This window comes from Pteropus alecto, unplaced genomic scaffold, assembly GCF_000325575.1.
Source record: "Pteropus alecto unplaced genomic scaffold, ASM32557v1 scaffold45, whole genome shotgun sequence".
In the NCBI taxonomy this organism is placed as follows: Eukaryota; Metazoa; Chordata; class Mammalia; order Chiroptera; family Pteropodidae; genus Pteropus; species Pteropus alecto.
This window is the reverse complement of record NW_006442491.1, coordinates 30158640-30183728: the sequence shown is the minus strand read 5'-3', so window position 1 is coordinate 30183728 and position 25089 is coordinate 30158640. Positions and strand designations below refer to the sequence as shown.

Here is a 25089-nt window from a genome sequence, read left to right as displayed (position 1 = left end):
GAGACATGGAAATTGGTGACTTTCCTTTTGGCTCCATTATAAGTGCACGAACAACGCAGACACAATGACATTGACTCTGTGTATCAGCTCAGCGTGCAAGATGGGGACTGGGTCACCTGGAGACGGTGCCCCCCACCTAAAGGGGCTGGTGGCCTCTCAGCACAAGCCCGCCATCTTGATTTCTCTGCGAAATTTCCTGATTTGTGAATTGGGCACCACGTTCCAAATTAAAAAATGAAAAACAAACAGTAAAACACCTGCGGGCCCAGCCACTGCTTCCCAGATAAAACGTGTCACAGGCTTGCGGGCCGTGAGGTTGCCACCTCTGCCTTAAAGCTTTGGCTTATTTCTTTGTGCCCTGGACACAAAGCGGGAAGGACTTCAATGCTTTGGGAATGCCTGGGAAGGGTGCTGGTGGTGAGTCAGGAGCCCAGGGTTTTGGCCTTGCCTCTGTCTTATTTTTTGGTGTGTCCTGGGCCAAGTGATTTCTCTGGGCCTCTGTTTTCTGTTCTGTAAAATGGATCAGTTTTAGCAGCTTATCTCTGATGTTTCCTTCCATCCGTCCCATTTTCTGTATCCCAATTAGTTACCAATGTTGTAAAGATTTAGCTCCAGATAAATTCAAAATTTATGCCGTTTGGTCCCCTGTCATCTTCGAATGTTGATACCTGAAACCAAACACAAGTTCCCTTTGTCACCTGTCATCAGTGGCAACATGAGTTCCCTGCTGACCCCACCAGGCCAATGTGATGCGATTTGAAATGTATTTTTTTTTATTTCCAGCGTTTGGCGTGGAAAATGTTTGCGTTTTTGGTCCTGCTCTTTATTTTGTGACTGCGCCACATGCTGGGTTTTCTTTTTGAATTTAGGCATAAATGAAATCTCAGAAGACGTGTATACGGCCGTAGAGCGCAGCGACTCAGAGGATTCTGAGAAGTCAGACAGTAGCGATAGTGAGTATATCAGCGATGATGAGCAGAAGTCCAAGAATGAGCCAGAAGACGCCGAAGACAAAGAAGGTCGTCAGATGGACAAAGAGCCATCTGCTCTCAAAAAAAAGCCCAAACTGGCAAACCCAGTGGAAATTAAAGAAGAAATGAAAAGCACATCATCGCCAACCAGCGAGAAAGCAGATCCAGGTTCAGTCAAGGACAAACCAAGTCCCCAGCCTGAGAAGGACTTTTCAGAAAAAGCAAAACCCTCACCTCATCCCACAAAGGATAAACCGAAGGGAAAAGATGAGACGGATTCCCCCACAGTCCATTTGGGCCTGGACTCCGATTCAGAGAGCGAACTTGTCATAGATTTAGGAGAAGACCATTCTGGGCGGGAGGGTCGAAAAAATAAGAAGGAACCCAAAGAACCGTCTCCCAAGCAGGATGGTAAGTGATTGTACAGTTTCCAGTTTCTTGATTTGGTTTCACATGACACCTTGCACTTGTAGTATCAAAAGTTATGTGACCCTCTAACATCACCAAAGGAGGCACAACAAAGCTTTGACTGACTCAGGGTCACCTAGCTGGCTGGTTACCTGATAAGACTGGGACTTAAACTGGGCCTCCTCACCTTGAACCCGGCCAATACCCATTGGGGTTGATTTTTAGTGCGGATATAATAAGTTAGGAAGTAGTAGTTGCTTCTAGTAATCAAGTCATTTTTAGCTTAAGCAGCTTCTTTATACTCAATATGCTCACTCTTTTCCTTGAAGTGTCAACATTTAGACAGTTGACAAGGCTGAAATTGTTAGACGTGTTCAGTTTGAAGATCTCGATGAGTTTACCTGTCCTTTCCTCCCCTTATGTTGCCCAGGCATCTCAAAGTATGTTTTCTTACCAGAATATGAGACCGTGCGGGTAGGTGGTGCCAGAATGCCCAGTGCTTCTTAGGGCGCTGGAAATCCACACGGCGTTGCGTGTTGTGCTCCTGAACTGGTCTTTTGCCCCACCCACCGTATTTAGATTTAATTGACCTGAGTTCAGGTTTCTCAACCCTCGCGCTACTGACACTTGGGACTAGGTAATTCTTTGTGGCGGGGACTGTCCTGTGCTTTGGAGGATGTTTAGCAGCATCCTTGATTTAATTGACCTGAGTTCAGGTTTCTCAACCCTGGTGCTACTGACACTTGGGGCTAGGTAATTCTTTGTGGCGGGGACTGTCCTGTGCATTGGAGGATGTTTAGCAGCATCCCTGGCCTCTACCCACTGGATGCTGGTAGCACCTGCCCAGTTGTGGCAGTCAAATGTGTCTTGACATTGCCAGATGTCCCCTGGAAGGCAGAATGTCCCCTGGTTGAGAACAACTGCTTGAGTCTCAGCAGTGCTTCTGTTGCTGGTTTTATAGGCTGAACCAACAGTGGCTGTCCGCAGGCCTGCTGCAGCCAGGCATGTTAGCAAACCCTCAGAAGGCACGTGGGAATGATTTGAAGGGTGTCCTTTCCATTGACAAAGCAGTCAGCACATTTTCTGTTGGTTTGGCAAGTGGTTAGGGAGGGGATCCCAACATGCCCAAGAAAGGTAATGAAGAATTCATTGAGGGCCCGGGAGAAACATTGACCAAGGGTAAATGAAGACGATATAGCCCCGTAAAAGATATGTACTTTGTGAGTAGCTTAAGGGGTCACCAGGGTTCATTTTTGATTATGCCTAACTTGTGACAGGAGCTAGCTTCTCAACCAAACCCTTGCGTTAAGATGTGATTCTATGTCCCCTGGGCATAGTCTGGCTGCTTAAAAGGGAAGTCACAGACAGGCCTTGAGGATCTTTCCTCTGCGATTGTGTCATAGTCTGAGCTGTTCTGGAACCTTTATTTCTGCAGGTCATCAAGCGAGGCTGACATGTCTCTGCATGTGCAGGAGGGAGAGAGAGAGCACTTGAGTGAGACAGGAAGGGTAGACCACCACAGCATCCCTGAGTCATCTCTTAGATTTGCGGATGGCCTCTAAAAATGGGCTTTGAAGGACCGCCTCTCATGTTGCAGAGAACAGTAGGAATAGCATTTATTCCATGAGGTTTGTGGGAATATTTGGGTACAGATGGCAGTGTTCCTATGAATGATACTGAAATATATTTACACTGTCCCCTTCTTTCTGGAACAGATCTTTTCATTGATTGGTTTTATGCTCCTTCCTTTTCCAGAAGGGATTTGTGACAGATTCACATGAATTCATAATCATGAAACAAAATGCAAATACAGTAGAATAGTGAGAGGTCTGGGAAGAGTTTGTATACAGAAATACATAGTGTTTCATCCTTCAGAGTTAGCAAAGTTGGGATTCATTTTGGCTCCGAGCTGCCCAGCAGTCAAAGCAAAAGAGGAAACACAGTTTCTTAAGACAGTGGTCCCCAGTCTTTCTGGCACCAGGGACCGGTGCCCCCATGAAAGTCTCATGCCTGAGGATCTGAGGTGGAGCTGAGGCGGTGATGCTAGTGCTGGGGAGCGGCTGCAAATACAGATGAAGCTTCGCTCCCTCGCCTGCTGCTCACCTCCTGCTGTGCGGCTTGGTTGCTAACAGGCCACGTACTGGTCCGGTCTGTGGCCCAGGGATTGGGGTCCCCAGCCTTTAAAGATCTCATATTTTCCAAACAATAATAAAAAAAAATCCAGTCAATTACATGAAGCAGAGCTCTTCCCTTGCACTGATGTTGGAGGGAAATTTCTCCAGGATGCCCTGAGTTTGTGGTGGAGGATTAAGCTGAAGATGATTCTAAAATATAATTCAGTTAGAGCAGATTCCCAGGGGTTGGGGCAAAACCAACTATTCTTAAATTCCAGATCCTCCCCCTGACGATGGTTTGGGCTTGAAGAAGAGGCTTTGTGTCCGATTTCCTATTCTACAGTAGAGCATCTTTTCAACGATGTGCTTTTATGAATTTATTAAAGCGAAGGGCATTTTAGAGTGTGCTCTGGTGAACTTAAACATCCCTTTGGCTAGGAATTCAGTTTATGCATAGAATGTGAATCCTCATGATACTAAAACAGTTTGTAATAGCAAGTGATGACAGAACAGGCAAAGGGAGCTCACTTAGAGACCTGTGCTCACCTGTAACATCGGTAACTTTTTAAAAAAATCCTCATTTTACATACAAGACAGTAGCCAAACTCTGGAATAAGTAGGTTAATTTGACGGGGGCAGCATCTGGGTGCTGGCCATTCAGGGAGCGACACTTTTTTGGGCTATAGGTAATTGATGACATACTCTGAGTTTCTAGAACAAACAGAATTTTCCAGAGCCTTTTGTTTTTCCTCTTCATGAACCATCAGAATCCCCTAGAAATTCAAATACATTAGTGTCTGAATGATAACCCCCAAAGAGTGTTTTGGGCCTAGAATCTTTTCAGATTGCAAATGCCAGTTTTTTACTTGGAAAAGCGGGCTAGGCGTGATTCCTGCAGAGCAATATGCAAAGCTGGCCATTTGCTTTTACAGATCAAGAGAAAGAAAAGGATCTTTTTGTGGTTGCCCTTTGACTGAGGCGGAGACTAGGCTCGCTAATCAATAATAATAGTGTATTTTTCGGTCACATGGCAGAAAAGAGGATGGTATTGAAGGTACTTCTGCAGGTGAGGAACCCTACCTGGAGACCATTCCCTCTGTGGGTTCTTAGAAGGGCCGGGTTCAAAGCTACCTGCGCCCCTGAAAGGGGCAGGTTCTCTATCCAGTGTTCGGCAGGTTGTCCTGGGGAAGGGTTGAGGCTCCTCACTGCAGGAAGAGCTCCCCTTCCAGTCCCACCCCATACCCTTGCCTATGAACTTGGCTGAGCTCTCCTCTCCAGAGGGGCGGGAGGGCCAGCCAGATGCAATAAGCACCAAGAAAGCCTCCCTTGTCAGAAAAGTCATCTTGTCTTTCCTTCTCCATTTCCTTGGTGTTCCAAGACCCACAGCTCACTGAAAATCTTCCCTAGAATAATCAAGACTCAGGTCTTTTCTAGGAGTTACAAATCTGGAAAGACGGGCGGAGTCTTCATTAAAAGGAGTTTGATATCCAAGCACATCATCTACGATTGGGGTGCTGACTTGCAGCTGTGCTTAGTGTGTGATCCTTGTGGGGAGGCTCACCTTGCCAGCGATAACTGACCCCTGTTCTCTAAACAAGCCCTCACATTGTTGCCCCTGTCTGTGCCGCTCAGTGCTTCTGGCTCTAACCTGCCTTCCGGCCCCCCCTTGCTCACTGCCTCCCTCACTCACCGAAATGTTCCCTGTTTAAACATGTCTTGGCTAATGCTATTTCCCTCCAGAGTCTCAGCTCTGCCTGGTGAAACCCAAACCTCCACCCCCATGGCCCAGCTCCTCCCAGAAGACATACTCCGTAAAGCAGCTTTCTCCAAACTTGAGGCATTCATGTTCATTATCTTTGCCATTCTCAAGTCCTGCTTGTATATAGTTATTGACTTAGTATTTTTATTTGAAACAACTTACTCTTTAAAAAAAATTAAACCCATTTTCCATCACTTGACCATCACACAATAGGTAAACCAGTATTGCTTGCTATACCTGTCGTACATTTATCGCAAGAATAAATGAAATCCAAAGGAAGCCACTCAAATTCTAGATAATACATCGTGTCTGGAAGGTTCTGGTCTTGGGGTGGAATCCCATTTAGTGTTAGGCGTCAAGGCGCGGGTTGCCAGGCTGAGACTTTGTCCTGGAGGGACTCAAACGAGGTTAAAGGGACACTTTTGGTTTTGAATGATTTAATGTTATTCAGTGCCTCGGCCATTGGGAACCCATCCGTTTCTTTGGGGTACACGCTGTAGCCAGAGGGTTTCTCTTAATTCCTGGATTGACTTTGGCTGGGTCTTTCTCTTAGTATCCACCCAGTTCTGACTTCAGAAGACAGGACACTGGTAGTGTGACTGTTCGTGCACTGCCTCCTCCTCAAGTTCACGGGCATCTTGAGGGCACGGGCTGGGTCTGGTTCACCCCGTTTTCCCCAGAGGCTTTGACATGTCCAGATGTGAGCAGGTGCTCACAAGAGGAGGCTGATAGCTGAGATAGAAGATGCTAAGTAAATAAGGTGAGAATATGTAGGGGGGGCAAATTTTGGGGACGTACCTGGACCCGGGTTGTTTCCCCCAGAACTTGCTGGCCGGGAGACCCTGCAGGCGAACCTGAATCCAATCCGCTTTTTCTTTGTTTGCTTTTCCCTGCGTTGGCTTCAGTTGTAGCTAAAGCGCCACCGGTCACGACGACAGGCAGCCAGTCTCCCCCCGAAACGCCGGTCCTCACCCGCTCGTCCTCCCAAACTCCCACGGCTGGTGTCACGGCCACCACCAGCACCACGTCCACGGTCACGGCCCCAGCCGCCGCCGCCACAGGGAGCCCGGTGAAAAAGCAGAGGCCGCTTTTACCGAAGGAGACTGCGCCGGCCGTGCAGCGGGTCGTGTGGAACTCATCAAGTAAGTTTCAAACGTCCTCCCAAAAGTGGCACATGCAGAAGATGCAGCGCCAGCAGCAGCAGCAGCAGCAGCAAAACCAGCAGCAGCAGCCTCAGTCTTCCCAGGGGACGAGATATCAGACCAGACAGGCTGTGAAAGGTACCGAGCCTCCCCTTCTGCTCTCCGTGGCGTCCGGTCCCTTTTTTTGCCACATCGACAGGAGAAAAACCATTCTTTTCTTTTCTTTTCTTTTTCCTTTTTCTTTTTTCTTTTTTTAGTTCCCGTTTGTTTCGTGGCCATTTGTACCCTGAAGGCCTCACACATTCCACTCGGCATTACTTTTAGAAATCGTTTTGTAACCTGATTTTTTTACTTTTAATTTTTTTTTTCCATTTTATAAATGATACATGCATATATTCTCCTTGGAAAGGGGGCAAGATATTTATGCAAAATTTGTCCCAATTTATGCAGTTGTCCCGATTGGCCTTCCGTTTTATCCTCCTCCCTTTCTCAGTGGCCACTGTTAACTGTGAAACCTTTTTTATGCACGTACGCATATATATTTATATATATGACTCTCCATTACAATACTCCTTTTTTTTTTTCCTTTTTTAAAACATGAAAATGGTACCATTTTTTTCCCCCCACCCATCAGCATGTTTTGGAGGTCCGTCCATGTCAGTACACACAGCTCTATCTTATTTTAGACTGCTGCATAGTATGCCATAGTTTATTTAAAATATTCCCCTACGGATGGGCATTTTGGTTGCTTCCAGTTTTTCCCTGTTGTAAGCAGTGCTGCAGTGCATACTGTTGTATTTGTTTCCTTGTGCACCCTTGTGAACCTCTGGCCATTATTATGGAAAGAATGAGGCGAGAAGTCAGTAGCAAAGCCTATCTCAGTGACTGGGGATTGGCCACATCCACAAGAAGAGCCGGCACTGAGAACCGGGTGCTAAAGTTGCAAAGTCAAAATCCCCCACCAGCCGTGCAGGAGGCTGACGAAGGGGCGGAGAGAGTGCTCATCTGATGGGTAGCCATTGCCCAGCTCCTGTGTGCACTGATGCAGGTCTCGTCCATGGGGAAGACATGCATCTGAGTCCTTGAAGGTTGGACTCCTTGACTGAAGCTTTCAAGTAGTGAGTGTAGCTAGTGAGTAGGACTCTGAATTCAGAGTAGCCGTAGAATAGGAGGTCGAAAGGCAGCCACATCTTGAATTGGCCCCCCAACGAAACCCTTCAAAGATTGGGGAGAGGGAAGGCTGAAAGATCGAATAGGGTGGAGTGCAGCTGGCTTGATCCCCCTTTTTCAAGAGTTGGTGGGACAGAACTGAATCTAGGATTCTGAGATTTGGGGTGACTGGTTCCAGTCTTCTGTCTTTATACCCTATAAGCATTCTGAACCTTCCCCAGAAGAACTTAGGCAAGAAGAGGCTCATTGATGGTGTGTTTCTCCATCTCCACGTTTTCTTGTGTCAAAGACAAAGCTGGACTCTACTTAAAGTGATAAGGACAGAATTTATTCAGGAACGGACTTTTAACATAGGGAAAAAAGTCCGGTGTAAACTGAAGTCGACTTTGATTTGTACAGAGGTGACTGGGTGTTTTAAGAGGAGAATGAGGTGATAGCAAGGGGGGAGGGGGTGGGTGGGACAATAGTCAGGAATGTGAACATTTACAAAAGTGGGAAGATGGCTGGTCCACGTGAAACCCACCGGGGTTTGCTAACTGACACCTATCGGAGTTCAGCTTCTGACTTCCCCTAGAAGCTGGAGACAGGGGCCCCATCTTTAGATATTCTCCTGAACAGTCAGTTCTTTGAGTGGCCTTGAGTTTTCTCAGGCAGACACTTTAAAGGGGGCTGGGGTCACCCCAGGGATGCGGCCTTGAGCTCTTAGAAGCTACGTTGGTGTTTAAGTCTTTATACACCATGGTCGAGCTAAGTGAGGAAGAGCCTGGCTGATATTTGGTCAAGGAGAAAATCTTTGTCACCTGAACGTGGAAAAGCTCCCAGGGCCTAAGATCTGGGCCTTCACTCCCTCACCATGGCTTTGTGCTGGGACTGGCCCTTCTCGCAGCAGTGGGGTGACCAGGACACTTTGCTTTCCTAGCTGTCCAACAGAAGGAGATCACGCAGAGCCCGTCCACCTCCACCATCACCCTGGTGACCAGCACTCAGTCGTCACCCCTGGTCACCAGCTCGGGGTCCACGAGCACCCTCGCATCTTCCGTCAGCGCCGACCTGCCCATCGCCACCGCCTCTGCTGATGTCGCCGCGGACATAGCCAAGTACACTAGCAAAGTGAGTGCCAGCAGGCGCCTGGCGGGCTGTCGGAGCACCAGCTTCCTTAGGGGACTGCGAGGGTCAGGACCTCGCAGGCTTTAGCGGGTGTTGAGGGGAGAAGACGCTGTTTTTATTGAGGGTCTCTAAGACTAATTCTTCCTTCGGCTCTATGTTGGAAGTGTAGACTATTCTAGACTGACTCTTAGGCCGAGAGGGCTTAGCTTCTAAAGTCAGTACATAACAGGACAGTGACACAGAATGACACTTAGGCTTCAGAATGCACGTCCCTCCTTAAGACAGATTTTCCCTAAGTGCTGGAACAAATTTCTTTTCCTTTCTTAGTTAATAGCAGGCCTAAGGGCTGGTTTGCTTTTCGAAGCGATGGAGAATAAAAGTGATAGGGGCTTAAACGTGACACTTATAAGGTGTGATGTCCACACCTAGATTTTCCCAGGGACCAGGATGGCCCGTCCTCCGAGGCGTAGTCCTTGTCGAGCGGCACGGCGGGCCAGGTTCTCGCTGTGTGTTGTTCACTAGCAGTGTTCGCTGTGCGGGCTCTTTCTTTTTCTCTCTTAATTGGCCAAGTGATTTTATGCTCATTGGTTGAATTTGGGCTAAGAAAACTTGCAGTTCTCACCGCCAAGAGAGTGCTCTGGAGTGACATGCAGTGCCCTTACTCGGCAGTAAGTAACTCCCAGAAATGCCAGCTCCCCAAGGATGGGATTTGGTCTGTTTTGCTCACTGCCAGGGCCTAGAACCATGCCTGGCACATAGTAGGTGCTTGGTGTAGGGTCGTTGATTAAGTGTGTGTTGTTCCCTAACTTCTCATCACTGAGCTTATTACTATCAGTGGCTATTCATAGTAGCTAATGAGTAATAATTTAAGCATTTAGCAAACTAGTAAGTAGGTAATAATAATAATTTCCTCTTTACTATTGTGAAAATTACCAGTTAGTTACTAAATGAGTAATTTATTCAGGTTTTTAGAGAAAATGGGTGAAAATAGTTGTTTCCAGAATTCTTGAAGTCTTATGATAAAGAGTTGCTATTATCATGTTAAAGGTGTAACCGTTTTTAGTACTGGATAGCGTGAGAGATAGATATATAATTTTTGTTGGTGATTTTTAAGATCCTTCTACCTAGGTGTATTAGTTTCCTCTTTTGCCTCACAAATTACCACAAAACGTAGCAAAAAACACGTTTCTTACCTCATAGTTTCTATGGGTCCGGAGCCCAGGCGTGGCTGAGCTGGGTCCCCGTTTCAGGACCTCTGGTTGACTGCTGTCATGGTGTCTTCTGGGGTTGAGATTTCATCTGAAGACTGAGAAAGGACCCATTCTAAGCTCACTTAGGTGATGGTTGACAGGGATCACTGCCTTGAGGGCCTCAGTTCCTAACTGGCTCTTGGCTGGAGTCCACCCTTGTCCCTTGCCACGTACGCCTTCCCAACATGGCAGCTTGCTTCATTGAAGCCTGTGACAGAGAAAGGCTACCAGCAAGATGGAAGTTACCATCTTACACAGCCTAAGCACAGAAGTGAGCCCCCATCCATTACCTTCACCACATTCTGTTGGTTGGAAGTAGGTTGCCAGGCCAGCCATCTTGGAGTCTAGTCTGTCTGTCATACCAGGTACGATGACACTTAGTGATAGCTTATGTTTGCATGGCTTTTACTCTGGGCCAGACACTGTTCTCAGTGCTTTCTGTATATTACTTAATCTTCCTGACAAATTGATGAGATAGCTACTGGTATCGCCCCCATTTTATAGGTGAGAAAACTGAGTCCCAGCGAGGTTATGTGACTTGTCACACAGTGAATGGTTGAGCTGAGGTTTGGGTGGCAGCAGCCAGGATCTAGACAGTGGCTTTGAACTGGTTTGTGAATTCACATGCAGCCTGCCGACCACAGGAGTCCAGTGTCCACAAACTGATTGTTTTTTGCATGTGCCTTTTTTAAGCAACTCTACTTAAGATTCAGTGTGGCTGAAGAGATAATCAGAACCTTGTCTTGGGGGATAACTTTGTCTCTTATTTAGTATGCCTTTCCCTCTTTTGACTCCAATGCAGGAATTGTCATAGAGTCCCCAAGCTTCACAATAGGAAGATTCAGATGTCAGTTATTTCTTGCCATCCTCGAGGTTTTTGTCTTACCTGTTCCCCACCTGAACTAGTATTGACTTAATACTTTTATTTAAATGAAATTTTACTTAAATTGACATAACTTAAAATGACGTTTAACCTCATCAGATACTGTTCCTTGTCCGTTCCTTTTGTTAAAATGAGAGAGTATCATCAGAGCGTTTCCTGGCACCAAACTGAGGTTTTCTAATACGATCTATAGGATTTCAAGAGAATTAAAGGGGAGTGATTTTTTCATTACTGATAGAAAGAGTTATCTGGAATTGCCTAAATGGTCTCTAGTTCTGCTTGCAAATTGAGCCTTGTATCACCTTCTGTTTGATTTGGTCCCAGCTGTCTCTTTACAGATGAGAAAAGCGAGGCCAGGATCTGGCTGGTGGTTTGCACCGAGCCGTTTTTCGTAGCTCCTGTAAACCATTTTTTATTGTTACTTTCTGCCTCCTCCTTTCCCCTCACAGCAAAATCGAAGAATGGAACATTTTTCATTAGACATTTTCTTTGCAGTTAAGAAAATGAGCACGGTGACATATTTTTAGAGCTGATGAACTTTCCTGTCTCCGAGGTGATCCCGAGTTGAAGACCCAGATTTGTGTGTTTTGGCAGAAAGACTTTCTTTATTAACATCGAGTTCTTTGCTATATTTGGAAGGAAGAGTGAAAGTCGGTCCACAAATTGATGATTTCTTTAGAATGGAATGTAACCGTGGCGTTAGGAACATATTATATTTCATTCATTTTCTAAAGTTTTAAGCAATTTCGTTTTAATATTTTAAATTGACGTGGATGGTGCAGTGGAGTAAGGAGGCCCAGGCAGAATGACTGACCGTAAAGCTGCATAAAGCGCACTGTTTTTGCTGGCAGCGTCCCAGGGTGGCCCCACAATAAGCAAGGGGCGACAGATATTTTATTTTACTCATTTTCCCCCCATTTGAGGGTGAAGTTGGGGTTACCGTTTGGGGGTTTGGCAGTAGTTTCACAATTACATACCTATGTGAATTTTTCTGTAAAAGACGAACAGGTATTTCTTTATGGACACCTGTTCTGCAGCGGGCACTGGACCACATAGCCTTCATGTGATTTTCTTATTCAGTCCCTGTGCACACCCCACCTGGGGGCGCTGTTGTTATCCCTGCCTTCTGCATGGGGAAACGAGGCTCGGACAGGGTGGGTGGTAAGAGGTAGTGGCGGGGACGCATCTGGGACATCAGATACGAGGGTGCTCTTTGTCCTGCCTTCAGGCTGCAAAACGCAGGGGAGGCTCGGCAGTAGCAAGGCCGAGCCTGAGCCCTAGTTTGGTCTCCTGTCCTCTCTTTCTCTTGTGATGCGGGGAGCAGCCAGCCAGCCAGGGGGAGGTAGGAGAGAAATTCATCCTGTGAGTACATTCGGTCATCAGATACCTGGGTGCCTGCTGGGTAGACCTGAGCCTGTGTCACAAGCTCGCTGATCCCCACGTGGGTCAGATAGCTACACAAACTGGAAAGGCAGTGTCCTGATCAAAGGCATTAGAATAACAAACCAGCTACATCCACACAATGGACTCTAGTATTGGTCTATAAAAAGGAATGAAGTCCTGATACACCCTGCAAAACAGATAACCTTGAAATGTTATGCTAAGTCAGACAAGCCAGTCACAGAGGACCACATACTGTCTGATTCCATCTATATGAAATCTCTAGATTAAGCAAATTTATAGAGTTAGAAAGCAGATTAGTGGTTGTCAGGGGCTGGGGGATGGCAATGGGCATTTTGAGGGGGTGTGAAGGTGTAGGGAGAGTAGAGTTCCTGTTAGGGGTAATGAAAAGGTTCTGAATTGGTGGTGGTGATGGGTACACAACTCTGAATATGGTAAAAGCCATTGAATTTTACACTTTAAATGGGTGAATTACATGGTATAGCAATGAAACTGTTTTCTTAAGGGGAAAGAATTGAAAAACAACAGCTACACAATATAACAATCCCTCCTTTGAACCCACTGTGCTGTGCTGCCCACATAGAACACATCTGGGGGCCTAGTTCAGCCTCTCTAGTTCAGCCTGTGGCTGTAGAAACTACATGAGCTGCTCCCAGAATGCGAAACAGAGAACTTGTGGGTGACCCTGCTCTGGTTTATATCAGGGTTTCTCAGCCTTAGCACCTGTGACATTTTGGGCTGGGTAATCCTTTGTCGTGGGGGCTGTTCTGTGCACGGTGGTGCACCCCCAGTTTCTACCCACTCGATGCCAGGAATATGCCCCACCAGTGGGGACCTGCTGCTTTTATGCAGCTAGAGTTTAGATGCATGTTATCTAGAAAAGCCTCAGAGAAGCGATCAGTTGAATTGTTTCTGTTTTTATCTTTCAGATGATGGATGCAATAAAAGGAACGATGACAGAAATATATAACGATCTTTCTAAAAACACTGCTGGAAGCACAATAGCCGAGGTCAGAGACGACACGTTCATTCTCTATTTGCTAAGAGTGTTTTGTGGGCTGCTGTGGGATGGTGTCGTGAGGAAGCTTCTCCAGGATCACCCTGCCCCCCGCCCCAGTCCTGGGGCCCCGGCTCCGGTCGCCAGGCCTGCTGGGCCGATGGGGCTTGTTGGTGAGGGTGTTTCTTCATTGAGCCAGAAGGCTGATGCTACAGAGACATGCCCATGCTACGTGAGCAGTCCCCTTCTCATAAAACAGCCCAAACCAGAGCCTGAGTTGTTAACCCACTGCTGAAACTGGAAACGAGTTCTTTTTGCTCCATGTAAAATTGGCTCCTTGGTCGTCTCTGTAAGTTTGGACTTTTTTTATACCAGCGATGGAGAACTGTGGCAGTCCCATGTAAAGCCATTGACCAACGAGGGCCTGGCAGGGTTAGGCTGGCCCTCGGGTGAAGAAGAAAAGCTTCAAGAACGTGCCCCGAGAGGCCTTCGACAGTGTACAATGTGGGTATAAAGGTTTAAAAGAGGTCCCCCAAGAAATCAGTGAATCACCTTGGATATTTTTGCTAATGTGACCCTCTTTCTGATTATGCTGGGAACATCAAGCAAGAGGGGAAAATGTTGCTTTAGCAAAACCTCCCACCCCAGCCCCCCGCCAAACTTTATTCTTTGGTTGTTCATTTTAAGAATAGGCACACAGTTGAAAGTGTGGGTCCATAAAGTTTCACTTGAAATCTTGAGTCCTACGAGATGCATGCCAGAATTGTTCAGATTTTGAGAGAAGTAATGGGCGGCAGCCCCCCACACTGGACATATTTCTGTAGTGAACCATGTCATTGTTCACACGAGGTGGGATGAATCAGGGTTTTTCAACCTCGGCTCTGCTGACACTTGTGCCCGGTAATTCTCTGTCATAGGGGCCATCCTGTCTATTGTAGGATGTTTAGCAGCATCCTTTGCTTCTACCCACTAGATGCCAGTGTCACCCTCCAGTGGTGACACCCCAGCATCTCCAGGGCGCCGCTGTGGAGGAAGAGGGAAGGGCGGCATCTCCCCAGCTAGAACATTGTGATTTTTAAACACGGGGCTGGAGAGAGGGGACGGATACCTTGTTTTCATTTTAGATGGATTTCTTTTCTCCTCCAAATGAATTTGGCCCCGAACTTAAACCCCTCTCCCCCAAAATACCCCTTGGTTTTGAGATATTAGGCTTTGGAATTTCAAGTGAATGGCTCTGGTCCCCACCTAAAACCTTAGGTAAGAGGTAAAATAGAGCTATCGTTATTTGTTATTAGTTTCATTTTTGTAGGCCAAAGTCCTAATCAAAAATCTTATGTGTTATTTATTATGAAACGCTGGTCTTCGTTTTCACTTTTAAGTGGCTTCTCCTAGTGCCACTATTTCTTAGAAAAGATGGACTGCTTGTATTTAGTTTTCTGGAACAATTTCTTGTGACTTTGGGTTAACCCACTGGCCTGTCTCTCTAGAGTGTAGCTGTGGGGGGCTCAGCACAGACCCAGGCTGTCTGCTCCTTCATTCACAGTGAGAGGTCGAGCTTCTGGGCCCTGCTGGTGAAGGGCCCCCAGACACGCCTTTTGAAAAAAATGTTTATACAATCTATGTTTTACATACTTATTTTTCAGACGCACCATTTAAGTCTTTCTCTTCCGCTACAGATCCGCAGGCTGAGGATCGAGATTGAGAAGCTTCAGTGGCTGCACCAGCAGGAGCTGTCTGAAATGAAACACAACTTGGGTAAGGCCCGGCAAAAGGCACTGAGAAAGGTTATGGACGTGAACTTCGTCGCACCTCTGGAGTCAGGCCCCGAAGGGAATTGAGTCAAAAGTAGGCTAGGGAGACCACAGACTCCTGGAGAGGCCAACCCGGGGAAGCCAGGTATAAAAGCAGGTACAAAACCAGGTGTAAAAAACACTCTCTTCAAAATATCAACATCAGCAACAAAATGATAGTAATGAGAGTAATAGCAGCTCCTACTTATTGAACTCTTACCTTGGGGCCAGGAACTGTTTTAAGTGCTTTTTCATGAATTAAATAATTCTTCCAGAAACCCTCTGATAAAGGGGTCTCTCTCTCACCCTGGTTTTCAGATGAAGAAACCGAGGCATGGACATGTTATGGAAGTTGTTCAAAGTCACACAGCCATGATTCAAGTCCAGACTTGCCCTCCTAACCATTGAATATTAAGTATTTGAACAAATTCTGGAATACTGCCTCTGCGTCCCACAAGCTGCATTGTCGGTCGCTGGGTTAGACTGGCTACCCTTCTGTGTGAATATTGTTGCAGGTTTTTACCCCCACAGATAGAGCAACTTTGTTTCAGACCCTCATGTAATAGCAGCCCCAGAGATAGGCTGCTCAAACCATAGGCTCTCTTTTGTTAGGGAGGCATGCCCAGGTGTGCCCACTTGCTCACCGGTGGTATATGGTGAAATCACATGGTGTAAACTCAAATTCTCATGAAGCCGACAGAAGAGGAGCCCGCTGTTCTCTATCTTGTCACCATGTGGGATGTTTATTTGGATGTTGTTGCTTCTTCTTGTTTTTCTAGTAAAGTCAAAGAATCTATTTTTATGCAGTCTCTATTTTTAAGTAGTGACTGCACATTTGGAAAAAAATACTTGTGGATTTTCTTTACTGGTCTGTTTTGAAGGGTCCATTTTTAAATTTCAGGAAGAGGATTTTAAGGAATGGAGAAACCATTTATTTCAGTGTGCAGGTCGCTCCCAGGTGAGTTGCAGATGTCTGAAGTAAAATGAGAGAGATCTCAGGAGAGGGGGCAGTTTGACAGCTGTCTGTCAGCATAATGGTCGGCCACAGCGCCCTCTCTGGTAGGCTGGATCCATTGCCACTAAACACACTGAAAAGAAAGCAAGTCTGAGTTCTGGTCCCAGCTCTGCCCGTATTAGCCGTGTGCCTCAGTTTCCTCATCTGTGAAAGGGGCATTATAGTAGTCCTTACCTCATGGGCACATACAGACATCCTAGGTATAAACGAGTTAATATTTATAAAGTGCTCAGAATTGTGCCTGCATATAAGTGTTTGATAGGAAAAAAAAGGCTTCTACTTAGGACAAAATTGAAATTGAGTTGAGTGGAAATTGGTTTGAGGCTTTATTTGGAGGCTTCCCACAGAACCAAGCACCCAGGGGCTCCTGTGATTGCTGTGTCGTTAATTGAGATACCTCTCGTTTACCTTAACTTGCTGTTAACACAGCTCAGTCAGGTCGGTGTGATGAGTGCCCGTTTTAGAGATGAAGATACCGGGGCTTGGGGGGGCTGTGTTAACAGCCCAGCGGGGTACCCAGCCGGGGCACCTCCGAGCTACAGCTCACATCTGTGTCAGGATCCATTTGGACACCCTCCACACCCCGCACTGGGGGACGGGGGATGAAGCCGGAGTGCTCTCTCCTCCTCTGTCAGAGCTGACCATGGCTGAGATGCGGCAGAGCCTGGAGCAGGAGCGGGACCGGCTCATCGCCGAGGTGAAGAAGCAGCTGGAGCTGGAAAAGCAGCAGGCGGTGGACGAGACGAAGAAGAAGCAGTGGTGTGCCAACTGCAAGAAGGAGGCCATTTTCTACTGCTGCTGGAACACCAGCTACTGCGACTACCCCTGCCAGCAGGCCCACTGGCCCGAGCACATGAAATCCTGCACCCAGTCAGGTACGGCCACGCGGACGTTTCCGGCCCTGGCTGCAGCGGGGTGGGTGTGGGCGCCCTCGTAGGCCGGCGCGGCGATGGTGGCTTGCCTAGCCCCTCGCCACGCTCCCTCCCAAACAGCTGTGCCTCTCACAAGTGCGACGTCAGCTTTTGCACGTGGCCGAGGCCGGAGGTGCAGGAGTTTCCAACCTCTGGTCTCCTTTGCATTGTTTGCCAAAGAGCGGGGCTTGTAAGGACGGCCCAGACGAGGGAGTTTCCTGTGAGTTGCAGTGGTTCTCAGCGGGGGGACATTTTGTGGCCCCGCCCTGCCCCGCCCCACAGTGTTGGCAGTAACCGCAGACGTTAGTGGTAGTTTTAACGGAGTGTTGGTGTGGAACTAATCTGTGATCTCTTCTAACTAACACAAAGCAGAGCAGGTCTCGGGTCTCAGGCCAGGAGACTCCAACTGGAAACGCTGTCTAGTTAGAATTTATTAATAACATCTTAAAAGTAATGTTTTCAGTTAGCTTTTACTTGTGGCAAACGATATTAGCTTTATATGCGTAGAATTAAAAGTCTCCATTTTAAAGGCTCTATTTAAATTAAAATAACAAAATAATGTGACTGTGTAGTATGTCTATATTTAGACGGGCAAAATTTTCAAAGTTGTCGTATAAATGAAGAAGTTTGAGAGACGCTCTCTAGGCCGGGGTTGGCAAACTCTTTTTGCGAAAGAGTCCAGAGAATGAATATTTTAGGATTTGTGGGCCATGTGGTGCGTCGAAACTGCTCAGTTCTTCTGTGTAAGGCCAGAGCAGCCTCAGACACTATATAAATGGCAGCTGTGGCTGCGTTCCAATAAAACTTTATTTACGGAAACAGGTGGCGCTAGGTTGCCAACTCCAGCTCTATACTGATCTTCTGTTATTTTATTATTTTTAAAAAGTGATTTTTAAGCCATACGTTGCAGAGTCCTTTAACCTTCCGTAGGGAGATGTCTTGGTGGTTGTGGGTTTTTTTTTTTTTTTAAATAGAGTTTTGTAATTTAATTTTATTGGGGCACATACAGACATCCTAGATATAAAGAATTGCAGCATCTGGACCGTATTTAAGGGTTCATTCTGGAAGTGTAAGGGAGATGTCTTCTTAAATCTCTTTCCGTAGCAGAGTTAAATTCTCCTAAGTTCTGCCAAAAAAAAGTGTCCGGCGACCCTTTCGTGTTACGACAGTGTGGCCAGATCGTCCCTCAGCTTTCCTTTCATGGTGGTGTCGTAATGTCCATCCTCCTGAAATTTCTCTTGAATGCCGTTTTTCAGTTTGTCCAAGTTTCTTCCGTCTCCAGGCGCTGCATGCCTCTCTCTGACAGACGTCATGTTGCTTTTCCGCATGGGGTCCCCCCTCCTTGCCTCAGAAGGAAGCGGTTCCATAGGGCTGAAATAGATCTAAGACCAGAAGTTACGAAGGGAGTAATTCTAGATCCACAGTAGCTGGCGCTTGATGACGACCTGCGTTTGTTCTGTGAACGCGCTTTCATCTCCACAATGCTTTAATAAGACATGAATTGCTGTAAAAATTAACAGTTCACACACGGTCTGGAATTCCAGCTTCTGGAAGGCCGTGGAGGTCTGGCTGCTTGGGGCCCGCACTGGGCCCTGGTTGTTGAGTCGTGAGTTGACTGAGCTTTGGAGCCGCCACGTGCAGAGCGGGCCTCTGCCGCCGGCCCGGGAACCGTCCCACTCGGCTCACCCGTGGCTTTTCCCTCCTTCGCCCCCAGCTACCGCCCCTCCGCAGGAAGCAGATTCCGAGGTGAACACAGAAACACTAAACAAGTCATCCCAGGGGAGTTCCTCCAGCACGCAGGCAGCCCCTTCGGACACAGCCAGCGCCTCGAAAGAGAAGGAGCCGTCTGCCGAGAAGAGCAAGGATGGTGGCTCGGTGAGTATCCGCAGGCCGTTGGCCGGTGACTCCAACCCTTTGGGCCAGGCAGAGTCTCAGGACCTGTCCCCATGCCGGCCGCCCCTGAAAGCGCCCCACTGTAGTAGGTGTGTGTGTCGTCGGGGCAGTCAGGCTGCAGGCGGGGGTGACCGTCCTAGCAGGCAGGGTTCCTTTTTACCAGTGGGCTTGCGGGCAGGGGCAGAGGAACGTGGAGCCCAAGTGGACATTGGTGTGACTTGGCAGCTGCTTCCTGGCGACTCTCGAAGTTCAGAACAGCATTGTCTAGCAGAACCTTCCGTGACGGGGAGCGTGTTTGGTGTCTGCTCTGTCCGGAGTGGTAGCCGCCAGCCACCTGTGGCCGCTGAGCACTTGAATCTTGGTGGTGTGACTGAGGACCTGAATTTTACATTGTAATTGCATTTCAATCAATTTCAGTGCTCACAGTCACAGCGTTGTGGCCACCATATCGGACAGTGAAGATGGTGCCTTCTAGTTTCCGTGTGTGGGGTTTGTGACATGGATGGATTGCATGCAAACATTATTTTAGGTGGCACATGGATACCTTTTATGTTTTTATTCCAGTGTGTATTAGGGAAAAAAAGTTATTATTTCATCAGTCAGCACCCTTTGATTTTATTGATACTATGGCCTAGTTAGAGGTTAGTGTGAAATAAAAGTGAATTAATATAATTTTGGAGTAATATACTTCCTTTTTTGGATATGGTAAAAGTCTGGAGGGTGGATAGATCAGTGAGGGAGGTTGAGGAAATAGTGAATGTTCTGGAAGCTGTGGCTACAGGGTAGAGTAAGGGGCCACCCCAGTGCTGTCCTTCCACCTGTTCAGTCTGGGGACAGAGCATAGGTAGAGGGCCACCCCAGCTGACCTGGCCTCCCCGGCCTGAGCGCAGCAGGCAGAGGGCACGAAGGTGCCTGGGGGGAAGAAACGAGCACCCCCATGGATCCCTGGGCTTCCCTGGGGGCTACATTGGCCCCAGTGCCTTGAGTCCATCTCTCTCTCTTTGTATTTCTAGACCCTCGACCTTTCTGGCTCCAGGGAGACGCCCTCCTCCATTCTCTTAGGCTCCAACCAAGGCTCTGGTATGTTGCCCCCTGGTGGGTGAATGCTGCTCTCACGTCCCACACTGGCGGAGGGGAAGCCTATTTCTCAGAGAGGACTATAAGGGTTTCAATGGCAGTGGTTTTCAAACTACTGTGGATCCTTAGGGATCCCTGGGGGTGCCCTGGGTGGGTCACTGGGGGGTGAGGGCGTGGCTGGGCAGGTCAGTCTCAGACGCCTCTCCAAACTGATCAGTGTTTGCTTGTACAGTAAGTTCTCACTTTGCGTTGTGGGTAGGTTTTTTGCAACTTTCAAGTGATGAGACCAACGTCACCGTAGGCTCGTTGACAGAAACGAGTGGTTCTTAACGGCATCTCGTCAATGTTATAATAGAAATAACGTTGAACGAAACGATGTTATTCGAGGTCCTGCTGCATCTGTTTTATTTAGCCGGGGCCCCACATGAAACTGCGTTTGGACAGAGGGTTCTGTTGCTGACCTGGTGCGGGGTAGGCGCTGTGCGTTTGGGTTGGGCAGGTCCGTTTCCGAGGAAATGACCACAGTACATGAAACTGGGGCAAGCTTTGTGCCTGAGGTCCCAGCACTTGTATTTGGTGGATGAGGGCACTTGATAGTTTAGGGAAATCAAGACAAATTTTAGGTGGATGGTCTTTCTGTAAAAAACCTTTCCTCTTAGGGAATAAATAACCTCGCAGGCTGTATTAAGGGGGTTTTCTGAGACTTTTGGATTTTCTCTGTGAGATTTGAGCTGTCCGAAGGGTCTTTCTCCTGTACTCTCCAGACCCGTTTTGGGTCATGCCAGATGGGTTCAAAGACGGTGTCTTCATTGAGGACAGTTTTGCTTAATTAATTCAAGGTTTTTCAGCTCTGAGATCTTTCTCTCTCTCTCTGCTGAATAATTCCAAAAATTTTATTTCACTTTCGCGTGTTAAGTGCACAGAGGAAAAAGTGGTGTTTGTTTTTAGGGTGAAGGAGAAGGATCCCCGAAGGGACGGGAGAGTGGGATTCAGAACCGATTTTACAGAGTCTGTGAACTGGGCATGAAATACAATCGCATCGTCTCTCAGAAAAGTAACTCCTCACTTCCCCTTCGGTTCTGACGAAATCTCTGAGGACAAGTTCGATTTGGTGCTGTCTTTCGCACGTCGATGTTTGCTAGTTTCTCTTTTTAACAAAGAGCAGACTTCCGACCTGAGCCGCGTGGTGGTACCCAACTAGAAATCAGTGCTACAATTTGGTGTTTCTTATGTTTCTTTATAGAGTTGCCTCCTATGTGTGGCAAGTGTTGATTGATTTTCTGCTTTTGGGGGGTGATGATAAAAGTTTCTGCTTTACTCAAGTTTAAAAATGCGTTTAAAATAAAAACACGAACTGAGTCTACGTAGGAGGGTTGTGGACGTGTCAGATTAGGAAGGCAGTGTGAGAAAGGCCCAAGTTGGAGAAACGCTGTTTAGGTTTTGGGGCCACGAAGTGGTGGGGTCAGCATGGCGTTGGGAAGAAGGCAGATGCTGTGGTGTGTGGCAGCTGTCGGAATAAGTAGGTCATAGGCAGAAACATGGCTGGGAGCTGCATCATTGTGCATTTCTGAGGGGAATACGGTATCCCTGAACCCAAGGGGTCTACAAAGTCTGCAAAGGGCCAGATAGTAAATATTTTTAAGCTTCATGGGCCACGCGGTCTCCGTTGCAACTGTTGAGCTCTGCCACTGTGGGATGAAAGCACATGTAAGTAACACGTATACACATGAGTATGGCCATGATGCTCCAGTGAAACTATATTGGAAAAAACAGGCATTGGGCTAGATTTGGTCTGTGGGCCACATAGTTGGCTGACCCCAACCTAAAGCACACTGCAGGCCAAGGGGACGGAAAGGAAGGCTCAGCTTGGAGAGAGGGGACAAAAAGCCCTGTAGATGCTGGTGACTTGGTGCCGAGTGGGTTGGGGAGGAAAGAATGATCCCCAGGAGTCTGCCGACTTGATGGAGGAAGAAGAAGGAGCAGGAAGTGGGGGAGGGAAGGATCCCAAATTCTACTTGCGATTCTTGGAGGGTGCATGACACTGGGCATTCTGCAGAGAGCTGGGGGATAGGCAAGAGTTTGTGGAGTATCTCTGCGGCCAGGCTCTGTGCTAGGTGTAGGGCCAGGGGTTTAGTGGTGAACAAGGCAGACAATTCCTCTTCGAATTCCTCATACGTCTAACTTCTGCTGGCTGTCGCTGTTGGTGACAAAGCAGATGAAATCTTGAGAGCGGGCTCTATAAAACCTGAGGTCGCTAGTTCTTCATAGGCATCTGGTACTAGGAGGGTAAGTAAGGAGGCTCGTTGGAATGGAGAAGGGTTTAGTGGGGGGTATGGGGAGGTATGAGCTTCCTCTGGTGACCATGGGCCCCTCCTGTTTACTTGTCTCTTAATTTTAAGATTCGAATCAGAGCATTACATGCATTTAGTTAGAGGCAATAAGATGGCACAGGAAACGTCCTGCCCGGTCCTGGTCTCCGCTGGGGCTTGGTGTGTCTGGTACTCACCTCTTTATTTGTTAATAATGTTCTTCTCTGTATTCCTCCTTCTGGTCTTTATTTTCAGAAGTTGCTTGTTGATTTCCAGCTTTAAGGAAATGAGAATGAGGGTCGTAGGTGACCTGTTTTCCCCAGCCTCGTCCCAAACTAGTTATGTCACTGGTTTGTGTGCTGTGGGTTACCTTGGCCAAATACAACACTTCCTCTTCGGTTCTTGCTCTGGCAGCTCGAGGCAGAATCTCCTCTCTCACCTCACCTACCCGCTACCCCTGTCACAGGTAGACTCTCCATCTTCTCCCCTGTGACTTTCCATCATCGGGGTTGAGAATATGAGTTCTGGTCTGTAACTGCAGCTGAGTCTTCTCGCTATGGGCCATTGGCCGAGTCTGAAAATGCGAAACGCGATAATTCGTGTCTCTGTCGTTGTGACACACTTGTTGTAGGGTCAGATAGTGTCCTGTGAGAACATTCCCGTTCTTGTATGACCTTGACTTCTTCCTGGACTTTCTTTTTCTTCTCCTTGATTGTGTCTTCAGTCATTCCCTAGCAGACTCTTCACCGTATTAGTTATTTTTTGGAGACGCCTTTCATATCACTGATTCTTGACTCTTCGGTTTCAGATGTTACTCGTTGGTGTCTGACTGTCAGAGCTGAGAATGTGGCTGACTTGGTAGCTGATCCCGTAGCCCCTTCCTCATCTGCCTCCCCACGTGCACCTTCATGGCCCCCTTCTCCCTGTTCTGTCACCAGCCTCGGCAGGAGATGAGTTATGTGCCCTGAGTAACCTGAATCACTTGGGTGGCATCTCCCGCCTTGCCGTGGTCCTGGTCCCTTGGCCAAGTCAGGCTGTCAGCAGAGCCTGGTGGCTGAGGATTCTGCTTTCAAAATTTTGAGAATCTATGGCTTATAAAGTTGGCTTTTACGTCACTGTGTACCTTATTTACACCTGTAATGCCATGCTGTGTCCAGTTTATGGTTTAATACGCATTTTTAAAACTGCTTAGTCTCCTGCGAATGCATTAAGTTGGAGAAAGGTGATGTAAAGCGAACCAGTTCTAGGAGCAGTAGCGTATTAATGAACAAACATAGCACTTCGGGGTTGTGTGGATTTGAGCTCTGACAGACTCTGAGGCTGCCTGTGCTATCTCTTCAGTTAGCGACAGGTGTGACAAGCAACCTGCCTATGCCCCAACCACCACAGACCACCAGCCGCACCCCACCTACCCCGCCCAGAAGTGTAAGTATGACCCTGTCTCACAGAACCTGCCGGGGACTTACTCCTGGCACGCAGAAGGCTCGTTTCAGAATGTCAAAAGGGAAAACAGTGTTGTGTGTGTGTGTGTGTGTGTGTGTGTGTGTGTGTGTGTTTCTTTCTTTGTGGGGCGTGCCTTCTACTCTTCTTTTGAGTGACGGGTCTTGCTTTGGCTTGCGTCTCTTCTCGGCTGGTTCTCTCTAGTAGTAGGGGAATGAGAAAGTCAGAGCGTCTGGTTTGTCTCCTTGGGGCTTGTTCATCTTTGCTCTTTTCTTAAAGGGTCTTAGGTTTACGCTGATTCTCCCCACAGCGATTGGCCACGCCAGCCAGCGCCCTGTGTCCTGTCCACGTGGGGAGTTAGGCCCCGCAGGTACAACCTGGCTGTGCGGCGCAGATGCGGTACTGAGCTCAGCCCATTTCTTCTAGTGCCTTCTCTGCTTTCACCAGAGCTGGAGGTGGGGGTGGGGGACATGATGTGGCTCAACTGCATTGTTGTAGAATTTTCTCATGTATGGGGATAACCAACTAACTGCACCACTCCCCAAAGACCTTCCAAAACACCTAAAGATGCAGGCATCACAAATCTGAAAGAAGAGTTAAGGAGAGGTAGATTGAGGATTCTTAGGAGTGGGCCCTTGACCCCAGGTCTGCAGAATACTAACTCCCTTTTGGTCCTTGATGCAAGTGACTACAGCTGAGTGACCGCCTCACTCTAGAGATGGACGCACATCATTCCCTTCTCCATTTGTGTTTCAGAAACAGAACTCATGACTAAACACTCGCATGCCTTTTTACCAGGTGATAGGAAATGTCACCCCCCCGGGCGATGATCCGGTCCCCTCCTCACTTATTCCGATTCTGTCTCTAAGCTTAACAGTTGACAACTTTCAGCCGCTGCACTCCAGAAAATTAAAAGGTGTTTTGTTCCAATCTGTCTGAGCTGGGTAAATGATCTCAGAGATGATGGGGTCTGGCGGTTTGCTGATAGATCTCTGGTAGTGGACGGTCCAGCGAGCCCGCGGGTCTGGGTGGTTTGCTAGTTTTACAGACGCCTCATTTGGCTCTTCCTTCAACTTCCTCATTTCTGACTCGGCCACCGTTTAGCTCCTGTGGTAGACCCGTCCTTGAAGCTCTCCTAGATCTTAACTCTGGTTCCGCATCCTCCTCTGACTCTCAAGCTCGTCTTTCCTGGGAATCAGTGGGTCTGTGTCCCCAGTGGGACTTGACCATTCTGGCCCACGTTTCTTTTGCTTTATGATCTGCTTCTTTGGGTGGTTTGGTTATAAGTCTGTTGCCTATAAATTGATTAATGAAACTTCTTTAATATTAAAGTAAGTAGGTCGAATGCCAAATTTCGGTGCCTTTTTCCTGTGGCCCAGCTCGCATACAGGTACCTGGGGTGCTCGGTGTCATCCAGTCATGTCACCAGGGCACACAGTTCCAGGTACCACA

At 47.7% G+C, this 25089-nt stretch overlaps 1 protein-coding gene across 22 annotated transcripts in view; it reads left to right on the top strand.

Moving 5' to 3' along the window:
• The window catches only part of ZMYND8 (zinc finger MYND-type containing 8), a 106040-nt gene that overhangs the window by 78989 nt on the left and 1962 nt on the right, over positions 1 to 25089 (top strand). For 14 of the 22 annotated variants that reach the window (XM_025039911.1, XM_025039912.1, XM_015596994.2 and 11 more), the window contains 8 exons: positions 870 to 1382; positions 6158 to 6394; positions 8484 to 8674; positions 13135 to 13215; positions 14879 to 14957; positions 16643 to 16882; positions 18633 to 18793; positions 23539 to 23622. In XM_025039911.1, the coding sequence (XP_024895679.1) occupies positions 870 to 1382; positions 6158 to 6394; positions 8484 to 8674; positions 13135 to 13215; positions 14879 to 14957; positions 16643 to 16882; positions 18633 to 18793; positions 23539 to 23622 (1586 nt within the window). Of the gene's footprint in view, positions 1 to 869; positions 1383 to 6157; positions 6395 to 8483; positions 8675 to 13134; positions 13216 to 14878; positions 14958 to 16642; positions 16883 to 18632; positions 18794 to 19824; positions 19892 to 23538; positions 23623 to 25089 lie in introns of all 22 variants that reach the window. The other 8 variants (XM_006921893.3, XM_006921892.3, XM_025039904.1 and 5 more) reach the window with 3 other exon arrangements.